Raw genomic sequence first — 24,403 nt, 5'->3', positions numbered from 1 at the left:
ATTTGATTTGTTCTGTGAACCATGAACATCTGTCCTAGGAACTGGAGCTGGAGAAAGCTGTCACTACCTCCCCAGGATGCCACCTGTGAGAGAAGTGAGCTAGGGTCACCTGCAGTGTTTCCTTCTCCAGATGAGGTAGATGATGTGAAGATGCAGAAGACTAAAGAGAAAAAGTAGGAAGGTCTGCTGAGCAAGAAGTCTGAAACCAAGGGGAAGACAGGAACTAAAAAAGAGACACAAAAGCACAATTTAGGCTGTGTGAGTGTCCACAGGGTTGGAAGAAAAGGAAATAATATCAGGGAAGAACCTGGCAGTATGCAGGTGGACTTTTGGGGATAATGAGATAGATGGAAAAAAATAGTCCAGCCTCAAGGAAAGATCAGAAAATGATGGCACAGATGATGACCCCACTTGGACTCAGAAGCTAGAGAGGGAGATAAGCACAAAAATTACTTGGGAATTGATACTTCTGAGAGCTTTCAAACACCTGAATCTGGAGAGAGAAGAAAGAGAACAGGGTGCCTGTGTATGGTGGATGAGAGGTATTTTCACACACGAAATGAGTTTGAGTTGTGGGGGACTGTTTCAGTAGCAGGCTATTTGTTAGCAAGACCTCCTTTCTTGTTTCCTTTTTCACTCCCACAGTCTCATGCCAAAAAAAAAAAAAAAAAAAAAAAAAAAAAAAAAAAAGAGAAAATAATATATATTTGCTAGAAATAAGAGATATTGGAATATACTGGGAAGCTGCCTAGCTTGTGATCTCTCATTGACAGAAGAGCTACAGAATATAAAAAGTTTGAGAAACTGAAATCAGTGGGTGAGAGATATGAAACATTTTTTAGCAAGGGTTTGGGTGGATGCAAAACATACCTCTTCCAGAGCTTCCCAAAATTGTTGTGTCTTGGCATTCTGGAAATGATGTTTCTTCAAATATGCCTAGAGAGAGATGGAAGACTGTGAAAATACTACCAGTGTCTCTTCTTTGCCTATGAAAACAATACACATACCCAGTTTTACAGGGTTACAGAGAGCACGTCTCAGTTGCACAAGGTATCCACACGTGGGCGGTAGCATTGTGAGTGGGAGATGAAACAGATCAGCATTCAGCTGACGAAGTTCTTTTGCTGTCCAGTGCATCCCATAACACCAAAAGTCAGCCTTTCCCAGAGTGACTTGTTAGTATGAAATAAATTTGTACTTGAAGAGTTCTTTGTGTTTTGTTTGAATGGACACCACTATACCCTGTTGCAAATTTCTGACTAATCTAAGAGGTTGTTTAGCAGGAAGAAGATACTTAATGAAATTTCACTACCTGTGGACTCATAGTAACCTCTAAGTCTTGATCAAAACGACTGTTACAAGGAGTAATGGTGTTCAGCAAAGAGTTTGCAATGCCTAAACCTTATTCCCATCCTGCGTCTTCCCTGGCTGCTTGGCGGGTGTTTTCCTCCCCTGTCACCTGCTCCTGGTGATGTTCAGTCAGTAGATGGTGCTGTTTGTTTCGCTGTTGGCCACAGCTGCCTACGTTAGTGCTCTTGAAGGCTCTGAGCACAAGGGAAGGGTTAGGCTCTTGGGGTCGATGTGGCTGTATTTTCCCATCTCGGGTAACTGTTCTGATTGAATATATGGAAGGGAAAGTACAGGAAAATACAACTGTCTTGTAGCAGCCCATAAATGTGCTCTTCATGAGGGAGGGAAATAAGAACAAATGTGGTAAGCCTTCACTGCAACTCTTGTAACCAATGTCAGTTCAGAGGAAAGGACAGACAATCGTTCTCCTTCTGGGAGGCCTCCTTTCTTCCATTTTGTCTTTCTGTAATTTTGTAGAACCATGTTTTTCCTCCACAAGAAAGGACTATGAACTGTGCAATATATGTCCCTTTTCTTCTCCCTATTACCTTGACTTTCTAAGGCTGGGTGTCTCTGCATCAGGGAACAAATGAGCTTATGCCTCTCAGAGTGTCCCTACATAGCAGGCTGAGTTGGAGGATCCTGGCAATAGGAAGCTGCAAACACACTTTACAGTGGAATGAGGGGATCCCAGCTGACAACAGGATAACAGTGGGGTGGAGGAGGTTTTTGCCACTAAAAGCTGTCAGGAATTTAGGTCCTCACTGTCCTGCTATCAAATCTTAATGCAGTTCACATTCCTGCTTCTGTGGGAGCATGGAACTTCTTCACCTCCATGTTGTCCACTCAATACTGAAATGCACTAAGTACTTTTGCTACCAATACCAGGATCTCTGATATTCACTTTTTGAATAATGGTTTTGCTACTGTCACATGAAGATGGGCTGTAGTTCTGGTGGGTTTTGGTGCCACCTTTACCTGACAGCCTTTCTGGAAGACGTCTGGTGTAATCCAGTCTCGAATCATTCTGAGGATCGATGCACCCTGAGGACAAAGGGAAAGGGGAGAAGGTCAACCCACACTGCTCTAACACTGATTTCTGTTCATCTAAAAAGCAACATGTGAATAATATTTTGTAAGGCAAAAATTGATACCATTCATCAGACTAAGGAAGTGTTTCTTCTAATTCCTTTGTGGGATGGCATGCCTATCTGGTGGAGCTTAAATCTGGGCGTGAGAATCAGTCTTTAGTTGTGATCAGACACTTGTTTCTGTGTTCAGCTCCTGAGCCCTGCTGCTGCAGGTTACTATCCTGCCACTCTACCAGTTTGTGTGAGCAGGGCTCCCTGTTTCGTGTTGAACAGGACAGGGGTGAAGGCAGCTGAGGACTACTCCTGTTAGGGGAACAGCCTGAGAGAGGCAGTGACTTCAGCTGACCACACAACAGGAAAGGAACTCTAAAATTGCTACAAGTCTGGGGCTTTACAATGCCATCTCAAGGAATGAGATTTGCTGAGCACTGGTGTAAGAGCTCTGGCCTCTGAAGCAGGGTAGAACTGGGATCAGAGAAGTTACTTGGCTGTCACAGAAAAAAACCAAACAATTAAGACTTCAAAAGAAGAAAGAAAGAAAAGAATGATGGGAGAGAGAAGTAGAAGAGCCATGTGCAACAAAGAACAGAGTGTGCACAAAATGATGAAGAAAAAAAAAGAAGCAGTGCAAACTCAATCTAAGATTCAAAATATGATTTTAGGATTAGCATGTTTTCATTTTCTGAACTAAATCAAGAGGCAGTTGAGAGCCTAATGCTATGAAGGTTTAAAAATCCAGTTGTCCCATGAAAACAAGAATGTTATCTGAATTCTCAGTAAATCCTGTTTCCTCTATTTATGTGTCTGAGAATAATGACTGGATGAGTCATGGCAGAGGGACTGTTTGAACAGATATGCCTCAAACTGCTTTCCAGGCTATTGTTGGAGAGTCAAGGTGGTCAGCAGATGACTGTTTTCTGATACAGAAATCTGATATATTTGCCATGGAATATGTTCAAATGCAATTCAGTAATATTTAGAACAGATACCCATTAGTGGTAGTCATAAGGCTGCTTATGTTCAGTGGTGATCATGCAGCCACATGTATGCACGAGGGAACCTCAGTTCCTCAGCTTTGTCTATCAGCCATTTCTTATCTGGTATCACTTCACATAAACCATCCCCTCCCATTTATATTAAAAGCCAAAGTAGAAATACACACTTATACATGCATTTGGTGACAGTGGAGAATTCTCTTGCTTTAAATTGTAATGTATAGTTAGTCACTTGCACCTTCTACTATTGTTTTTCAGTCTCTCCCCCTACTCTTGTCATTCCTCTGTAGTCCGTGATGGACTTTGTTTGAGAAAAACTCATCCTAACAAAAATCACTGATTATAGGAATGCCAGTATTTTAATAACTTTCTTTTCTTACAGCTACTTGGGGAGGCTCAGGAAAGTGACCTTAATTTGAATAGCTGACGTTCTCTGAGAGGGGTATAGGGGGGATTCTTTTATCAACACCCACATAATTTCATAGCAATTGCCACGTACATGACGAGATTTGTTTGTGGCAGAAATGTGGAACATGAATCCTAAACTTCTGTAGCTGGGAAGTTCAAAAAATGTGGGGGTCCAAGAGAAAATTTCTAACAGAACTTATTTAAGACAAAAAGTATCACTGCTACTTTAATAAAACCTTTCAAATTAAGACAGAGGATTAAAGAGAAAGAGATGAAATGCAAATACTTTTTAAAAGCAGATTAAAACAATTATATACATTAATTGTTTACTCACCAGCTCTGCTCTAGTAGAGCTTTCCTAGGCATGTAATGCCCTACCAATCACACAGCAGTTACAGGATCTCTTACAAAATATGCTGCAATGACTCCATAGACCCTTAGGCAATTCATTAGAGTTTTAGGATTGTATAAGCCCTCTGGTTGTTCTGGTAAGACTAACAGAGAGCATTCCAAATCATGCTTTATTTGTTTAGTGATGAATATTATCATGAGAAGATTGTTTTTATAAGAAAAATGCAAAAGAGAAGCCAAAATAAAGCCAAAAAGAAACAAGTTAATTTTGTCACGCACTTATATATAAATACCAACAGTAATTTGAGCTAAATCTACGCAAAGACTTTCTCTTTCAAGCCAAATTATAACCCAAGCCAAATTATATCCCAAGCAAACTGTTCCCAAACAATGCACAAGTCCTCAAGTGTTTTCCCTTAAAAAAATGAGTTCATGTAGCAATTATCTGGGCACAAAGAGATGAGTAAAAGCTAGGATTTTTTTTTCTCCATTGTTTTTCAGACCCTGCAAAAGTATGTCTCTCGCTTAGCTCACCACTAAAATACATTTTGATCCAGAGTACTTGATTTAGCTCTGTATATTTCATGACTTTTGTTAGTTTGATTTAAAAACAGTGTTACACAATGCAGGTTTTTACATGGTTTATGATTTGACTGTGAGGCATTTATGATGCAATAAATACTGCTCGTATTGTTGGATAGAGGATTTAACAATTGAAAACAGAAAACTGATGGAAATGGATGGATAAAGTCTAGCTAATAAAAGTAGTATCTACGGTTACAGACTGTAGCACAGCTAAAGCTAAACTCAATGCAATGTATACTTTATGTTTAGCTGATAATGGGAGCTTGGAGGGAAAGCAACAAGCTGTATTTAATAATGGTGGATTTTGTGTGTTCAGTGGAAGTGTGTTATGGCATCATAGAGGGAATACTGACAGTGTCATACAAAAAGCTGCCAATAAAAATATTGTGTATAAGGTTCAGAAGCAGCATCGGAGATGGCTGTTTGAGGAGAAGAGTGAACAAAGGCCCAGCTCTTTCCTTGCCTTGGTGTGGTGGTGAGAGGGAAGAGGGACAGGGCTCCTCCTGTGCTCCTTTGGACTTGTCTCTTGATGTACTGCAGAAAATAACTGGAAGGGAACAGTGCTGCTGGGGCCCTTGAGTCAAGAGACTCCCTGGTTAGATACAGGGGGACACCTGCTTTGTTCCATGTCTAAGGCTTTTCTAAGGACAAAGTGGCTTTGGCTACATCTGATATGGAGGGAGACCATAGGCTGGGTCTTCAAAGTGGTGATCCTCAGCATAGCTGCTGGTGTCCCTCACGCTCTGGACCTCACAGCACTTTCCCACAAGCGCTGAGCTCTGGGCTGCCACCCCACACAGCAAGTACTGCCAGACGCCATGGGCTCCAGAAGGCCTCTGTGTGCCCTGACAACAGCTGGGAATGTCCTAGAACAAAGATCTGCACAGACACAGCTCAAGTGAATTAGGAGTCCTAATTATGAGCACCCCTGACTTTTATCTCCTCTCCAAAGTCGCCACTTCCTTTGCATCCAAAGTCACAATGGGAGGATATCGTACCTTACTGTAGGATATCCCATCAAACACAGAGGTAATTTCAGCTGGAGATGACACCTCGACTACAACTGGGTGGGAAGACAGCAAAGAGTCATCCTTCAGTACAGGAAGCACATCATCAATTAAAACCTGGTCAAGCTGAGAAAGAGAAGACATTAGAATAGAAACAAAGACAGGAGTATATGTCTATTTCTCAAATAAGTAGCTTGAACTGTAAGTCTCTAGGCAATTTGAAATGGAATGATTTGCATGCCCTTTAGAGAAGGACTTGCAAACTCTTTACATCTAAGAGGAGAAGGATACAATATTTCCTTAACTAAGATAAATTGCCTTCTGCAGATCCTGTTTTCCTGTGTATCATAACACAGACACATCCATCCCACCCTCCCTCGCCCCCAGTAGGCAAAAAGAGTAGCCTGTGTTACCAATTTCAGAAGTGTGACAGTATTCACAAAGCATTATGATCTCCTCTTGCAAAAATGGAGCTGGGTAGGAAGGGAGGGAGGGAAGAAGGAGGCAGCATTCCCCATCCCAAGGCTTATAATGTTTTTTTTAAGCGATTTAAATTTTTAAAAAAAGATTAAGTAGCCAGCAGTCAAAATCCCCTTACTTCCTAATCAATATTGACCAAAAAAGACTAAAATTCAATTTAGCTTTCCTCTTCTAATACTCACTAGGATAACATTGAAATGTCTTAGATCTTAGATGAACATAGTATCTAGATACAAAAACGTCTTTTAAATTTTAAACTCAGTAATTAGAATTTTTCTTACATAGTTAGGACCACAGATCTTCTACTTTAAAGTGTAAAAGTGACCCAGGAATGATTCTGTTCTCAGCCTGTCTGCAGGGAGAGAGGCAGGGAAAGCAGCAAGTAGGCACTGCCTGCTTCTGAAGTCACCAGGCTCAGGGGATAGCAGATTTCAACAGGCTCAACCTATGCAAAACCCACTCTGCTCCCTTCCACTGGCATATGGTGTATATCTCCCAGTACCCAGAACCTCACGGCACCCGGACAGCTGGGGGAAAATAAGCATGCTACGTGCCATCACATCTGTTTGGGAGGGGAGGAAGGAAGGAGCAAGAAAACTGCCTTTATTCACAGAGTATAATGCAAATTAAAGGCTTACTTCTTTGTAACACCCTTAAAGCCTCTGGAGTTGGCACAGTTAGCACTTTGACCATCCACTGTCACTACCTGAGATTGTCTGAGTTGGAGCATTTGAAATGACACAATGCTGGCAGAAGCTGAATGGAAGTCCAGTATTTTCCTTGATAATAGCTCAAGATGTGGAGACAGGCCCAGGTTCCCAACCCTTACCAGAGCAGATAATGATCCTAAGCCCCATGAAGAAAGTACAGCCCAACTAAATAAATACAGGATAATCTCCATCTTTCAGAGTTAGACCTTTCAGCAACTCTGCAAAATTGTTAAGGTTCGGTCCAGAACCCACCTAGGTGTTATTTTGCCATAATAACCAAACACTTGATTCACTTGTTAAAAAATAATAACTCTTCCCTGTAGACTAAAACTTCATAAAGTTTACTTTGACTAGTTCCAGACCATAATATAGGTAGGAGAAAAACTTAAAACAACTTTTTCTTTATGTTGCACCACACTATGTTAGTTTTCTATAAATATACTTTAAGTCTTCATCATCCTTGTCTAAATTTTACTCCCTTCCAAAATGTTCCTCCCAGCCCCGCCAACCCTCCACAAGGCAGAAATAATTACCATTTGCCACTCTGGTTCTGATACATTCGTTCCCAGGAACTCAAAATAACTGGCAAATCCTTCATTTAACCACAAGTCATCCCACCAGTCCATGGTTACAATATTTCCAAACCACTACAATTATAAACATAAAGATGTAAATTTAGATAAATAGTACATGTACATTTCAGTATCTCACATCTCCATATAGAACATTCATTTGCTTACTTTTTTCCTGCTGCCAGATGAAAATTATCATAATTCTGGGATTTGAATAGGAATTAAGGCCTTGCCTTGTTTTAACACATCACTTTTATTATAAAATTACATATTACCAGGGAGATTGTTAATGATTCATGTGCCACTGAAAATATTTTTAGCTTCTTCCCCTTGATTTGATGATTTGTGTTTTTAAGGATATGTTTTCAGACAGCCTCCACAGTGTATAGCTGTCCCTGTTTGCCTGCCCAAAAGAGACATCTGCATGCATAAATTAGTTTCTCTAAGACATTTTAGACAGATTTTCATAAGCTGGCTGACAGTCTGGGCCCAAGCATCTAGCTTCTTGAGAAAAATTCCAATGCAGTAGAAATGGTATTTTAAAGTTCTGATGGGGATCAGTTTTAACATGGTATTTTGCAATCAGATTTTGAGCACATGTAGAAGATCCTGAGACAAAGTTAATGACAGTATTTTCAAGATTAAACTGTGGTGACTATATATTTGAAACACTGTAAAAGTGACTCATGTCCTGAAATATACCTGATGAACGAGCTCATGGGCTATCACAGCAGCTACTCTCTGCTTGTTGGATGTGGCTGACTCCTCGGGATCATACAGCAGGTTTGTTTCTCGGTATGTGATCAGCCCCCAGTTCTCCATAGCACCTGTCCCGAAATCTGGAATAGCTATTTTATCTGCATTGAAAAAAAGAGACAATGATTACTACTGTATCCTTTAAATCAATTAGCTTGTCCTCTCTCTGTGTATTTACAGCCTGTTTTGCTTACCATTTGTGATTTGGGCTTACTTCTGTGGACTGCAGGCTATGATCTGTGTTTAAGAAGAGAACTGGCCTACAGCAGCTGATAGCAAGTGCCCTGGCTCTGCTCAGATTAACAGAGGTAGGATCAGTTGCACTAGATGAGAATCTGTCCTGGGAGGTGATGCTGTGCCATCTCCTGGGAACGTATGTATCATTACTTAATTTTGGCCCCAGAAATTAATACTGTTGTCTGGTGATGTGCTGTAGGCAGTAAACCTCCTGAAACTATTTGTAGCATAATGAGGCATGACATTGTTTGTCACACTGTCATATTAAAAATATTTATTGACATGTTAACTGAAGTAAATCCCCCATGCAGTGAACAACATCTGCTTCTACGCCTGGCAATTTGTGGGGGTCACTCATTTATGGTCAGTAATCAATACAGGTTTAAATGAGAATTGCAAACTCAATTGAACTGGCATTTTCTTCTGCAAATAATGGCCACAGGCTTTCTATGTGGGTTAGTGAAAAAGTACAGATGGATTTAAAACTGAATAGAATGAAAAACCCCTTCCCCACACCAACAGAAGATAGGAATTACTTATTTTAAATTAAACAACTTAATTACAGAATCAAAGCTGATAGTTTCACAAGGGCTTCACTGACAGTCAAAATGAGGATGCAAGGAGAAAGATAATGCCAGAACCCATAAATCAGTGTGAAATACAATATTTAAATAAACCATTATGCAGAAACATATTTGATTCATCAGGTTTGACCTGGATAATTTTAATAATGAGGGCACAACATGGTAAGTCAAGATTAGTGATCCAACAAACAGACATTCTGGGAAAAACAGTATAGAATCTACAAAAGCATCTATCCTCTGATACTGCTGACCTGAAGATACTAGTCCACCCTGTCACACAGACAAGCCTTTATCCAGATGCTGCCATGGCAAAGTCATCAGGCTTTCATGACAATAAAAGTTTGAATATAAAGCACAGGTGAGTACCTATTATTACTGGGGACCAGTGTGTGAAAGAAAAACATACTGTACTGGTTTCCCTAATTCAGTTGTCATTGAAATGCAATCAGATATTTACAGTAAACTCAGGTGCTGTTTAGAAAGGAGGAGGTAAAAATCTTTCGTTAAAGTAATATAAGTTAGCCTGATAGGTACAGGTATAAATAGCCAACAAAAGGTTTGCACAGCATTATTATCTTCAAAGTTTTGGGGATTTTTTTCCCCCATTATATTGTTTCGACTTGTTTGCAGCTAGTATTTACCATCTTTTTAGGTTCAGGAACCTAACTGAATTACCTCTCTGAACATCTTAGGGGCGAGAATTTCCAAAACTCTGATTGCATTCCCAGCTTGATTATTGTGCATTTTAAACTGCGTGAATCAGATCCAGAGTCCAGATATTCCAAGCTAAAGGATGCCCAAATGCACTACTTTCTCTTTGCTTGTTTTGTAACAAAGTGGGCAAATTTTGTGGGCAAAATCTGAGAGTGTGCCTGCTCTTATTTAGTCCCAGATCTTTATTTAGCCCAGCAGTAGAAACTACAAATTATATGCTGGACCACATTCATCTTTCTAGAAAGTGGATGCACACCCACTTTGAGCTAAGGTTAATAAATAATATGACATACTCTCTGGTAGTTTACATCTTCACTTATCTCACTGCTGACTTTTTGTCCAGAAGTTCACATGGAAGTGGTACATATTTTTCTGAAACTTCTGGCTCTGTTTCAAATCATGATGGTTCTTTGCTGATGACACCAATGCTTCCTTTGATTTTCCACAAGACACTTTAAAATAAACATGCCAGGACCAATTCTTCGGTTCAGCAAACTGAACTGTGAGAACTGGTAACTAAACAGTAACTGAGACCAACTCATCCATCATGACATTTGGAAACATCTTGAACTACATTGGTACAGTTTTAAAACATCCTGACACAGTATCAGCAGTTAGCAACCAAATGCTTCCATGCTGTTTTCCACCAAAGGACAGAGATCTGTAGGAGCAACATAACCATGACACTGAATTAACAAAATGAAAAATATAAACGTTAATAATCACCTAGTTTTGGAAGAGAATAGTTCAAATCAAAGTACCGTTCAAAGAAGTCGAATATAATTTTTGTTACATTTGCTGCATATTGTGCCGTGTGTATTTGCTGTGGCTGGGCGTAAACTCTTAGCTGTAAAATACAGAGAGACAACTGTCAAACATTGAAAAGGCATTTAGCATGCATATCTATAACACTGCAGGTTTTCTCTGAGACTGGTCTGAACACTGAATTCTGTTCCCTATCACATTTATTCAACGAAGTTTTTCAAATGTTGTACGTAAGAGAAACCAAGTCAACATAATCTGTGCCCACTTTCCACTGTTTGTCTGAAGTGTAAAATTGGCAAGACCCATGTCCAGAAGCTCAAGGTGGCCAAGCCTGGAGCAGGACTGGAATGCAGGCCAGCCCCTACTTCCCCACTGCCTGGTTTTCTCCAGAAGGAGACCTGAGCAAGCACAGTCAAAGGGGATCCACTTGTTCTGAGCAGTTCAATGATCTTGACTGATCCAATCAGATCAATCTTTAGGAGCACATCTGTATTGAAATGTGTCAGAAGTCCATAGCGCCTTATTTTATTCAACTTCTTCCTACCTTTCCTACGTATTATCATCATAGTTTCCTCTTGTCCTTGTATGTTTGAAGATCTCAAACCCATTGAAGACAGCGCATTTACCAGATCTGTGGCTCTTCCCAGACATGCTGGCCCATGCAGGTGAGTGGCTGTTTGACCAGGACCTTGGGCCACACAGCCACCCAGTCACTGCTCTGCTGCTTTCTGGGTTGCTGTGCCCCAGGAAATCATAGGCAAAAATCAGCTCTCTCTTTTATAGCCAAGCATGTCCAGGAAAAATGGCACATTTGGTAGCCCTGTGTGTGATGAGTGACCATTTCTGTGCTCCTCTTCATATCTGAATGTAAAAAAATGATGTGTTGAATGCTGACCTTTCTATCCCTGAAGCTTGGTGTCTGGGACCAATTTGGCTATTGGTGTCAACAGTAGGAAACAAGCTCTAGAGGACTAGAGTCTTTATGGCACCCATGCCCACAATGAGGAGGCCTGCAGTTTGACAAAACCTTTTGAGAAGTTATCTTCACATTGTGAAGACAAAGTTTGAGTTCAGAATTCATGGAGTCTTTTGGGGATCTTTCCCTCAATCTCTTTGTCCCAAAGCCTGCTGGAGCTGTATGTAACCTGTTCTCTTCCCTGTCCCCAAAAATCTCCAGTGTGGATGAGATTTCTATACGGTGTGAAGTTCCTGGTTTTAGGAAAACCAATCCATCTTGTTTTGCCAGCTCCATGACTCTTATGAATGGGCCACATTCATCTGGCTATGCTGGTGTGGCTTGTTTACTCCTTCAGTGCTGTCTTACAGTTTAGGGCCCAAGCTGAGCAAAGGAGCTGGTCTATTCCAAGAACTCTTCTGGAGTCTGACAACACATTAATTTCAATACCATGAAATTACACTTCCTCCAGTGAGAGGGGAGGATGGGAAAGTGGTCAGAAATAAAGCTGGAACAAAAAAAAACTAAACCAAAAAAAGCTTATGAAATTCAATTGGGAATCCATTCCAGCCAGGGGATTTTCCCCCAGGGTCAGTTTGCAATTACAGTCTGCAATTTCCACTTCTGTAAGCTCTTTACCCAATTTAGCAGTTTTCAGTCCCCTAGCTGATCCATGTTAATGGTTTCCAAAACCTTCAGCCCACACTAGAACTGACTTTGGTTTTCATTTGTATAATCTCCTCTGTGATTTTCCAAACCAGCCATGCGGTACCTGACAGGTAATCAGCTCAGGAGCATTGTTTCCAGCTGTAGGCACATTTCCCACCATTGATTCCATGAATGTCTTCATTAGGGCTTTCAGAGTGAATGGCAGAGTTTTCAAGTAATTTAATATGTCATGTGAACCGTATGCTCTTGCTATTGTTTATGAAAGTAATTTATGGATCATGTGGATACTTTCTGTCAGATGAGGGATTTATTGTTAGAAATTTACACAGCAAACTATGCAATGTTCTTTTCAGTACCTGGTTGAATCTAAATACCTCATTGTTCAGCTGGTCTTCCAAGTTCTTGGACAGCAAGCCTTGGAAAGGTTAGAAGAAAAACTTTCTATATATGTGATTAAAAACCCTAAAGATAGTCTAGTTTTCCTGGGGAAAAGATCATTTTTAATGATGGATCTTACACATGTATTTTATATTGGTACAGCTATGTTCATGTTAGAAGAAAGGAAACAGTTATGATTTTAACCTCACTTAAACCCCAAGTTTTCTAGTGCAGGCAAGTCCTCAGACATTGTTTAGTGAACAGCATCAATAAAATATGTAGTAACCAATGCCTGAATTAGAAGATGTTTCTTCAGGCAACCTCTGTACTGACACGAATACCCCTGATTCCACACACACACACTTTAATTACCATGTTTCAGTGAACACTCCCTTCTATTTAGAAAAGCTACATCCAGTCAGGAACATTGTGGGCTGTACTGCTTTGCTTGGGGAAAAAAAACAAATAGTGACCTCGGGGCCATATTCTGGAGCGTGGCATGGATAAGTAGTGAATGTTTAACTTCTGCATGTAGAAAAAAGTGTTACACACTTCTTCAGTACACTTTTTTCCCTACCACACTATGTTCTGCACAAAAATCTAGACAAAATCTGATTTTTAAAGAAACTAAACTCTAGAGAATATCTATTGAGACCAAATAGTCAAAGTCCTATCCCTGATAATGAGTGGATCAGCTATGCTGAAGAGCAATTGGTTAACAAAATTGTGTGACTGGGTGGCCTAAAAATGTACTCCTGTGAATTACTGAGCCAAACAGCAGGGAACTAAGAATATTACATCTCTATCTCAAACCAGGCTCCATTTGCTTGTCCAAGTGTAATTTAGCTTTAGTTATTTGTCAAGTAATATAAGCATACAGCATGACACTAGCGAGGGCACAGAGGGAGGCCTCAGCACAGTGCTTTGACAGGAAGTCTTTGCTAAGAGCTGAATCAGAACTTTGGAGATTTCTACAAGACAGATTTTAACATCAGTGAACAGCCTTAAGTAGGGAAGGATTTGATGAGCTTTTTCAGTTAAAGAAACTAAGGAACAGCTAACTTGCTAAGGGAACAGTGGCCTGGCTGGTGTTTTATTCTAGGTTCCCTGTCCATTTGTGACACTGTCTCCAGAAAATGAGGAAAGCACTGCCAGCTCATATGAACAAGACGACTATGTGTTACATAAGGGGAAAGGAAGAGGAAGAAGCAAGGGCATACAGCCCTAGGGACCACTGTCTTTATCAGATGAGAAAAAGATCTAAACCAATAAATAATTAACAGCAGGTTGAGTATCCCAAATTAGGTTTAGGCTAAATGAGGAGTTTCTGCTGAGGGGCAAGTTGTGTTTTGGATTTCAGTTTGTGATTCAATATAATGTCTTGTGATCTCTTTACTCTACACCTTCAGGAGATTTGAATCTAAGCAAGAAGTGGATTGGCCTGCCCACTGCATCTAAGTGAAGGAGCTATTTTAATTTAATAGATTCAGATTCAAACCTATTCTCTTCTTTAGGGCATCTACCAAATATCCATCTGTTTAGGCAGACACTATCACTTCTATACTTATTTCTACAGAACTTACACTGGGCAGTTGCCTGTTGCCACTGTTGTAAAATAAAGCAAGCCAGTACATAATGGCACACAGCACTGCAGTCCTATGTCTCAACGGCTGTAATAACACCAAGTGCTTAGATTCACACTTTTTAACCCACAGAAAACTATAAAGTATTTGTATTCATGGCCTGTGACTCTCCTGTACCCCCTAACTTGTACATTCCTTCAGTCACTGGGCTTCGAGTCAGGGATCAGTTTGGAGAAAGAGTGCTCCTTCCTCACCTGTGTGCTCATGTGAGAGGTACTGACTGGGATCTCAGAAAGATGGGAGACAGGGAAGGACTGCAAAACACTGTATGTAGTCAAGGTCAGAGGGACCACTGTGAACACCTAATCTGATAAAACAGGCTGCATAAAATAAGCTATAGCAGAAGAAGAAAAAATATGTCCCTGTTTGTGTAAAAGGAGATTAAAAAAAAAAAGCAAATCAAGGCACATGTGTTATCTGAACCATGTTCAGGCTGCAGAAGGACTTACAGGTTTTCCACTAGCGGATATTCTCTCTACCCAGTCAAACTGGTGCACCGCAAAGCATACCAAGTAAGTGCTCATGGGGACTGACTTCTCAAAAGTTGTTCGATTCCAGCCATCACCAAGCCGCACAGTTTTCTGTGGAAATACAGAAGTAATCAAACTGATTTTTGAAATTGCAAACACACACATAAAAGTACAACATTTGTATGAAGGCTGCAACTGCATAGGAAAAACAAATCACCTCTCCAGGTCTGCGTCTTCTGGCATTTCATTACTGAAGGCATGAGAACAGACAAGATAGTTTTCTTCTGCAATACATAAAATGGTACTTTGCTTTTTTGGCACTTAACAGGTTTACCTTGTTCTAATTTCATCAGGGATTTGAAATCATTCACATGAACAGGAATTTTGCCAACAGGAATTTTCTGGTGTATGCTGTGTTTTGTTCTTGCAATAGTAGCATAAAATAACATTACTTTGGACAGAGCAGAGAAGAGACTGAATTCTTTCCTCTCTTAAATACATGCATCACGTATTTAAGTCATGAAGCAGGGATGCTACCTGGGATAAAGACCAGTCTAATGAATCTATCCTGAACTCATTCAAATACAAATGAGCACTGCTAACTGGTAGATTGCTTAAATGTAGATAAAATTTAGTGCTGATCATAGTTTTTATTTTGCAAATCAATTAAGAAACATTCCTGATTTTCCCAGATGGTTTTCTCTCTAAGTTTGCTGACAACACTAAATAGGAAGGGGCAGACACTGACCTCTTCTTTCCCATGACCAGTGACAGGACTCAAGGAAATGGCATGAAGTTGAGTCAGGGGAAGTTTAGGTTTGATTTTAGGAAAAGGGTTTTCACCCAGAGGGTGAAAACCAGAACGCGTTCCCCAGGGAAGTGGTCACAACACCAAGCCTGACAGAGTTCCAGAAGCATCTGGACAATGCTCTCAGGCACAGGGTGTGATTCTTGGGGTATCCTGTGCAAGGCCAGGAGTTGGTCTTAATGATATTGATGGGTCCCTTACAACTCAGCTTATTCTATTATTCTCTTCTAAATATATATTTCTTCTATTCCTTTTCTGCTACAGTCTGATATTTTTTGTGCTTCTGACTGGATGACTAACTTAAATAGAACAAAAGCCAAAATCATATAAAAGACATTAGCCTTCTAGAGATACAGGGGTTCTATGAGGCTTGTTTGTTATAAACACAATAAAGCACAGACAGTTAATGTTACAGGTAGTATGATTCCATGAGCAAACAAACCTTTTCACAGATATATTCATAACCCCTTTTCACAAAGGTATTCACAATCTAATTTTCCATTATTTTACCCATTTTGACTCTATTTTGATACCTTTTGTTATTTCAACAAAGTCAGGACTTGAGTGGAAAAAAACCTGAAAAAACTCAACTCCAGTGAAAAATGCAAATGAAATGTACAAGATTCTGATTTTGCTGATCTTATTTTGCCATGTTGATTATAAAGCTCCACACCACCCAAACTACTGCAGGACATATAACATACAATGTGTCTTGCTTTTAGAAACTGTTACATTTCCATCTGTGGAAAAAGATTTTTCCCAAAGTTCTTTCACTACTAAGAACAGAGCTACTGACCTTGACCAGATAAAAAAGTGCCTTGCTATAATCCCTTAGTCAAACCTCAATATGAATTCAGCATAATCTACATTTTCTTATCTGTACTTGCTTTTTAGCAAATCAATTAAGAAGCAGTAGTTAGCCCTTTGCAAGCTTATTATTGGAGGTCCATACTAGAGGCAAGGTCCACATGTCAAGGTGTAAAGTAAACCTCAAAACACAATAAATCTTGATAACATACAGTGTTATCCCCTTACTTCCTTGTTTGTACCCTCACTTATCTGAGGTCTGTGAGGAAAGGTACAGCACTCTCCTTTCATGTGTTGTTCATCAAAGTGCCTGGTGCTCTTCCAGGTATCATAGAAACATTTTTAATAACAGTAGGTCAGAGCTTTAAATGTGCAAAGGGTATGGATGCATCTGTATCAGCTTGGTAATAGATATCTCAGCTGCATTGCTAGGAGAATAAGTTTGGGGGACTCTAAACAGTACACAGTAAACACTCTAAACAGTACACACTTTGTTTTCTGGGTGGGGGAGTGATTGGAAAAATGAAAATGCCAGCAGCCTGGAGGCTGGAAGTTCTTTTTTCTTTGTTGTAAACTTGGCACTTTACTTCCCACTTCAGAACTTATTAGTAGAAATTATACAATAGACTACACATTCAGTTGAACTAATCAGTAGAAACTCTCTCATCTGAAAGCCATTCCGTCTCCTTCCAGAAGGTCTAGAGGTAGATAATTGATGCCATTGAATTTCACACAAAACTTGGAATTTGACACACTAGGTCTAGAAATGGATTATTTAGGAAATTATAGACATGGTGGAATGACAAATGTCCACACCCATGAGCTGACAGATGGGGTTTCAGATCCTCCATTATTAAAAACCATAATCCTAGTCTTTCTGGCTAGCAGGATTCTTTGCCATTAAATTGTGATCAGTAGATCCTCATTTTGGACCAGTATGCAGTTTTAATGATTATTTTAGACTTTCCATCTGGGAAACAGCTGTCTTTCAGAGTACCCATTCTCCAAGCCTACCCAACTTGACTGAAAAACCTGCCAATATCTATTTATAGTTAGCAGGGGCTACTCACCCAAAATATCTGAACAGAGGGTCAGCTGGCTAATGATAGAGGAGATGTTTCATTTTTGCTTTGGATTTGACTGTGTGCTGCCATATTGTGTGTTGGTGGAGCACTTCAAGTCCTAACCAGCCAAGCAGTTCTGTTCATGGAATATTTATTAACCATGAGTTTTACAGTGCCTGAGTGGTAGCGTCTGTGAATGTGCAAGAACATGGTGACCCACACTACTTTTCAGTGGCTCTACAGAACCATTCCACTTAGGCAGCAGTTGGGAAAGACATACCTGTACTGGCATGTTTGAAAGCGCATGGTACACATCTTGATGGATGATGGATATGTTGTAAGTTGCCTTTTTGTTTGGCTCGTCAAAGCAGGGAAATGATTTCCGTGCATCTGTTGGCTCATGATCAGTAGCTGCAATGCTCCTGAAACAAACAACACATTGGCAAGACTTCATTACATAGCTTTGAAATCTTGTCTATAATTTCTAAGCATATTTTGTTAATGATTTCACAAACTAAATTCAACTACAAATATTTGTGCGTATTTTTCCATTCATAAGGGCAGGTGACATCAGAAATGCATGAGCTGACATCACATAGTCAGTCTGTCATCAACATCCTCTATGTTTCAGAGCAAAAGCTAATGCAGATTGCTTATCATCAAATATTTTTAGAAGCCAGGCAATAAGATAGGCATGACCCCTCATGGATAGTGAAAATTCTGCTCATCCTCCTGCTGAGCCTTCCCATTGGTTTATGCCCCTAAAATAAAGAACTGATGATATCACCTGAAAGGAACAAGTCACTCCAAGAGTTGTTTACCCACTACAGCATATATTGGGATTAGGGTCTTGAACATCTCCTGAAGCAACACCTTGAAATTGTGTAAATGCCAATAAATCTCATCCTGCTTGTGTATTTCTTTTTCTGCATTTACCACATACACTTTTCTCCTGGTGCTGTTATGCTCCCCTGATTCCATTAGTGAAACTGCTGGAGAAAGCATGGAAAGTTCAGGTGAACACCCCAGTACATAACTCATGCTATGCAAGCTGTGTTGAGAGGGCTAGAAAGTTATCTCAGTTATGCAAAACCAACTGGAGGAGCTAGACAATAGGGATCATGTAAAAACATAAGGTGAAGGTTGTGAGTGTTCATATTGTGCTTGCTTCTCTCAGTGACATCGGGCTCCCTCATTAATGACCCACACAGTGGCAGAGCATATTCTCCAGTGATTGATGGTGAAAGGGATCACAGATGCTCCTTCAATTAATCTGGAATGTTGAGCATTTTCTGACAGCACTTCTACAGCTGCTCCAACTACATTAAGGTAGTTTTTCTTTCCAAAAAGTAATTAAAAGTGTACATCATAAATTACAGATCTGCAGCAATCCTACAAGCTCACTTGACAACCAATTTTTCAATGCTTCTGTTGCCCTTGGCATTTCCCTGTGACGGTTAAATACTAAACTGGTCATTAGGAACTTGTAGCAGCAAGGGTCATTTAGAAGCCTGACAGAGGTAATATGTCTGGGTTCTCTCCATTCATGTTCCTTGGAATAGGAGCTCAAAGGTTCATGGGCAGAAAGCATAATGAACATTCACCTTAACATAATTTTAGACTCAATATTGAGTTTCTTTTGCTGGTGCATTCTTTGCTGTCACTCTCTACTTTTCATAGGATTTGAGAGCTATTTCACAATTGAGTTAACTCCAAGCCTCCAGGGCAATGCTTCACAGCTATTGGTTAAAAACTTGGCTATATATTTTGACACATTTACGTCTTGTTCCTACAGACTGATAACATTGTGATATATCTGTTGATTTATAAAGTGATAATCCATCTATCCTCATATGTTTGTGGAGGCAGACAGACATTAGGAGTGAAAAACCTTAGCACTACCCTTCCTACAGGCTAGATGATGAGAACTCCAGACTATGGCATGCATAGAAGTGGCAGTAGAAACATGAAATGTGGTAATTCACTTTCAAGCTGCATAATGTAGTTTTTAGATAAGATTTTCTTCACTTCTTGGTGGCTTCTCCTCTTGAAGTTGATGTCCAGACCTTTAAATGTGAATTGGAGATGGCAGTTGTAAACATCATAGTAATAAGAAGTGGAGATCTGGCTGAGACTGCATCCAGCTGTTCCCAAAATAAAACAGCGATGTATTTAGAACCATGATGAATTTTCCTTTTTTTTCCCCTCCCCCAAAGTACAAGGCATTAGTGTCAAAGCCTTCCTCCCTGAACTAATTAAAGCATTTTCTCCTAGTCTTTCTTTAAATTCCAATTTGTTGCTTCTTCTGAGAAAAGTTTCTTATTGAGGAAGAAAATCAGGAGTGTTACTTTTGTACACAGAAGAAAATTTTGCCCTACTGTATTCAAGAAAATCCTAAATACATCCCTGTTAGCCATGTCCCAGCCTCTTGTTCTCTTACAGACAACAGAGAGAATTCCTACAAAAGGAAAGCCATACCTTGTCACTAATAGTAGTGCAAAATCCAAGCCAGCTGCAGTGACATGTTTGTATTATTTGTAATATTAAGGAAAAAATACAAGGGGGCTTTAGCACATTCCTTGACAGAAACTAATGACTTGAATAACCCATTACACCAGGCAAGGGCTCTTCTTTTGCTCCTTTCCATAATATCTGAAAACAATACAAGTGTAATGTAGTTATGCTCACTGCATCATGCAAAGTAGGGAAGGACTGTTACTCCTTTTTCATCAATGGGGAAATGAAATGCACAGATAGAGGAATAGTTTTACCAAAGGACTTAAGTGCTTACAGCTAGATCTGGGAACCCACAGGAGCATCTAGGCAGGTCTATGTCTAAAATCTACATTTTCAAAGTTTCTGCTTTCTTGTACCTGCATGTGCACATCAATTTAAATAGTCATGATTCCAAGGTATCTCAAGATCTGCTTCAGGGCATGTCCAAAAGTACCTTTTTCCTCATGGGGGTTGTGTGATCTGTCTGAACAGGATTCCCAGATGAGGCATCCTTCTCCCTAAGCCTCTCAAGGATCCCAGACTTAGAGGCATGTTCAGCTCAGATCTACCTGTTTTCCACGAAGTGTGGTGATTTTAATCTAAGCAACAGCAGAGCCTGGACATATGCCCAGTTTGTAAACAAAAAGCCTTATAGCAATGCTTTGGCAAACCCTTGCCTTCACAGATAAACAGCTGGGGAGCAGCTCACCCCTAGGAGCTGACTCTCCAATGTTATTAAGTCTCTCAAAAGGTCCTGCTGCTTCTAACACTGTACAGAAAGGATAACAGAGTAGGTTAATTACATATTGGACCTCCTTTTCACCTCGTCCCCCTTCTCTTTAACATCCACTATTAATAGACTTGTTTGATCATTGCTATTACCTAGTCTGATTTGTATTTACTTGCAACATCACAAGAACAGAACTATTTGGGTTGAAATTTTCCAAAGGTGGTGTCTACCTCAGACAAAGGCAAAATAAAAATCTAATTCCAGTCAGCATTGTTTTTGAGTAGAAAGCCAGGGGAAAATGCATTTTTAATAAGTAATGAAACCCTTCCCTCACTGTGCTTCCTCACCCCATCCTATCCCCTCTCCTCTGCTGTACAGCAGCAACTTGGCTGGCGGTTGCTTTACTTTCAAAGCTGTACTTACCACTATCATGTACACCACCTCAGCCACCCCCACAAACAATCTTCCCAAACTCAATCACATGAAAAATACTTGAAAATTTACCATTCACTCATTCTTACTAAATCCCATCTCAAGCCTAACAAACTCACACCCTCAAGTTCCTTCCTGCATTGAGAGTTTTCAGATTGCTGGCTAGGATCATCCTTGCAATTGTAGCTTCCAGCATCCAATTCAAGAAGTAGGAACAGTCAAAGTGAGCTCACATTTTATGCTTTCTTTAAAGTTCTCCTTTCTTCCTGGCATCACATGCTTGGGCCTTGTCTACCTATACTGTCTGGATTTGAGGGACAGGCTCTCACCTCTCCTGCTCTGCAACTCAGAAGACCTGTGTTCTGGTCCCGCTGTTCTGGTGTTGTGACAGACCTGGGGCTATAAATTTAATATCTAGATATCCTTCACCAATGAAAAGGAAGTAACACACCTCAACTTAGAAGGATGCTAGGAGGTTGAACATTAAAACTGCTGTGGAGATGTCAGACACTCTGAGTATGAAATCAAAGCTGCTCAAAGTGTAAAACCAAAGCACCTTTCAAGTCAGAGCAATGGTGAGGTCATAGATGGAGGAAAACAAGAGGAAAAGAGCTGCCTGGTGTTTGAGCTGTTCCCTGCTGTTCTCCGCAGGAAAAATCAATGCTTGCTTTATCCTCTACCTCTTGGATTTGCTGCTGGTGGTGCCTGTCACTGCTGCTACTCCTGGCATTGCCTGTCAGTGGTTGAATGGAGCTGATGAGACTCTCATTCATGACACCATTGTCCCAGAAGGGCAAAGAAGTGCCATAAAAACGCATCAGTGTTTGCCTCCATGTTCCTGCCACAGGACCTTGTAAAAGTCTAGCCAAGTTTATCTCCCAGCTGTAAAGGCTGGAATGAGTCACTTCAGAAATGTAAATATCAGAAAATGGGTGAGTGTCCTCTTCATACATTAACTGAAAAGAAAAGCCTTTCAGCAGTGGGCAATAGCTTTTTCAAGCTTCCACCTTGAAGTAGTGCAAACCTGGCAAGTGAAATGGGTTAGCTGAATTGGTAGAGACTTTGTAATCTTTCAATAACTGTTGCTGTATTAATAAGGAAGAGATGGAGCACAAAAAAAAGTAAAAGATAACCTTAATTGTTTGGACTTTCCTACATGTAATTTAAACCAGCTGCAAGAGAGACAGGGAAGCTCTGGTTTGAATATTCCTCCGGCTTACAACATCAAGGAGGTATGTTATCAGGAAAACTATCAGAAGAACATTTTACACCAAAACTGTTACTTTGGAGATAACATAAGAGAGTGGTGATGGTTGTATGCTATTTATTGTACTATAGAGATAAAAACAGACCTTGATCCTTCCGGCTCTTTGAGGGAGCCATTCAGTTCAAAGGTAAGCTCGTACCAGGAGAGTTTGAAAAGGTTTTCCAGAATAAAAATAATAATAATAACAAACCCCTCATCCCTCCACCCCACATTCACTAGTCAGCAGCCAAAGGGTTTTGAATACAGCATCTTCCTTAGGGGAATAAGAAAACTAAAGAACAGCCCAGACATGTCAGCAAGTTGGTGAGACAAGGCTGAAAAGCTGAAACAGGAATAGAGCAGGCCTCAGGAAGTAAAAATAGAGAAGAAAGTTTAATAAATAAAATGGCTTTACTTGATCGTTCCGTTCTCAGTATAGGTGGTCCTATAAAACCCAACCAGGGAACCATTCAGCCAGCCTTGAAACTTCAGGGTGAGTACATAGGGATCATTTTCATCAGTGACAGGGAGCTCTGCTGCTGCCTTCATCACTATGTATTCTTGTGGCTTGTACTCAAAGCAGTCATTCAGAACAATCTGCTGTCCTGAAGATTTCTGGAGTGTGGGTATTTCTGTAACCTTGGTCTCTCGCAGGTGAAGCCACAGGGAGCTGGTTGGTTTTTCCAAAGCAATAGATATATTGACTGTCCCAGTGTAAGTGTCTTTCTCCATTTCAGGCTTGATTTCCAGATCGTAGTGGATAGGCTTGACATAAGTGGGCAGCCTAAAATCTCTCCAGTCTCCAGTCTCATCATTCTTGGAAGGACAGGGACCCAAATCCACTGGGGGAGGAGGCTGATCTGTTGTTGTCGTCTGATCTGTTGTTGATTGCTCTGTTGCCTTTGGAGGTTTAGGTCTGCTCAATCCCACACCAAGCCCCACAGCAAGTCCTACAATGACCACAACTCCACAGATGATAGCCACGTGCTTTGTCTTCATGCAGTACCTCTTGGACTTTTCATCTTCAAAATCCATGCCCTCCATCTCTGCTCCTGGGTCTGTTCTCAGAGCAAAACATTAACCACAAAAAAGGTTATTAGTCACTTCAGCACTTGCATTCAGTAAATTCAGCAGTCTTGGTTTGTATTTTAATTGTGTAGCTATAGCTGTTCTCTGCCTGTCTCCCGCACCTCGCTTTCCACAGGACACTCAATTAATTAAAGACAACATGCATTTGGAGGAAATCTGAATGATCAAAAGAAGTGCAGCTGGGCTGGGAGTCCGAGGGAACTGACACAGAAGAACATTGTTTCTGCCGTGCTCGCCTTATAAGCAGTGCAACCCCACCCCCCAGCCCCTCCTGTTCTGGCCTGAGTTAAATATAAAACAGTGCTATGTTAATCAGCAGTCAGGAGATGATCGGATGCCAAAGCTCTGTCAGCAGCTTTCAGAAGGAGCTTGCAGATAGAGGTGTAACTGCTCCAAACCTTCAACCTTCACCACTACCTCTTCCTTTTTTCCTCTGCTGTGTCTTGTTTAGGTTTTTGAGGTTTGGGTTGGGTTTTTTCCCTTCCTCTTACTAACAAAGACTTCCTTGAACTTCCACCCTATAGTTTGTGAAATGACATCTCAAAACTTGCAAAGATCACATATATCTTTCAGTTGTTTCCTCTCTTTTTCTGGGCTCATTTACCTTTGCCGAGTAACTCAAGGCACTCACAGATGGATGAATGCACAGTGGAACAATAATTTTTGATCACTGCTTCAAACTTCAAAAGTTGTCTAATTCCTCTCCCCCTCACAGGGCCAGTTTTCCAGGAGATTGACCATAACCATGCATGCAAGCTGGTAGCCTGGGATAGCATTGCTTTGTTGGTCAGCACAATTACAGTGCTGCCTGTGAACCCTTGCTGTGAGGGACACTTCTAAGTATGATTTATGCACTAAAGATCTAATTTAGCATTTATTGCTTGTCATCACAATGTGGCACTTCATTGAAGCAAATTAACTGAATAGAGCCTGATTCTGCTTGAGGGAACTTATTATAAGTAAGGCCTTGCTAAGCCTGCAAGCAAGATGTTGCTAATGCAGTATGAAACT

General features: G+C 40.4%; 1 protein-coding gene across 2 annotated transcripts in view; it reads right to left on the bottom strand.

Moving 5' to 3' along the window:
- LOC125326638 (glutamyl aminopeptidase) overlaps window positions 1-23,591 on the bottom strand; it is a 35,439-nt gene extending 11,848 nt beyond the window's left edge. Inside the window, exons 1-10 of one of the 2 annotated variants that reach the window (XM_048305099.1) lie at window positions 23,494-23,591; window positions 22,719-23,361; window positions 17,680-17,821; window positions 14,700-14,831; window positions 10,567-10,687; window positions 8,252-8,406; window positions 7,511-7,624; window positions 5,779-5,913; window positions 2,329-2,394; window positions 871-936 (exon numbers count right to left, since the gene is read on the bottom strand). In XM_048305099.1, coding sequence (XP_048161056.1) covers window positions 871-936; window positions 2,329-2,394; window positions 5,779-5,913; window positions 7,511-7,624; window positions 8,252-8,406; window positions 10,567-10,687; window positions 14,700-14,831; window positions 17,680-17,821; window positions 22,719-23,347 — 1,560 coding nt within the window. In that variant the 5' untranslated portion in view covers window positions 23,348-23,361; window positions 23,494-23,591. Of the gene's footprint in view, window positions 1-870; window positions 937-2,328; window positions 2,395-5,778; window positions 5,914-7,510; window positions 7,625-8,251; window positions 8,407-10,566; window positions 10,688-14,699; window positions 14,832-17,679; window positions 17,822-22,718 lie in introns of both variants that reach the window. The other variant, XM_048305098.1, reaches the window with a different exon arrangement.
- Between the last annotated feature and the right edge of the window lie 812 nt (window positions 23,592-24,403).

Source organism: Corvus hawaiiensis, chromosome 5 (genome assembly GCF_020740725.1).
Source record: "Corvus hawaiiensis isolate bCorHaw1 chromosome 5, bCorHaw1.pri.cur, whole genome shotgun sequence".
In the NCBI taxonomy this organism is placed as follows: domain Eukaryota; kingdom Metazoa; phylum Chordata; class Aves; order Passeriformes; family Corvidae; genus Corvus; species Corvus hawaiiensis.
The sequence above is the reverse complement of the archived record's forward strand: the minus strand, read 5'-3'. Positions and strand labels throughout refer to the sequence as shown.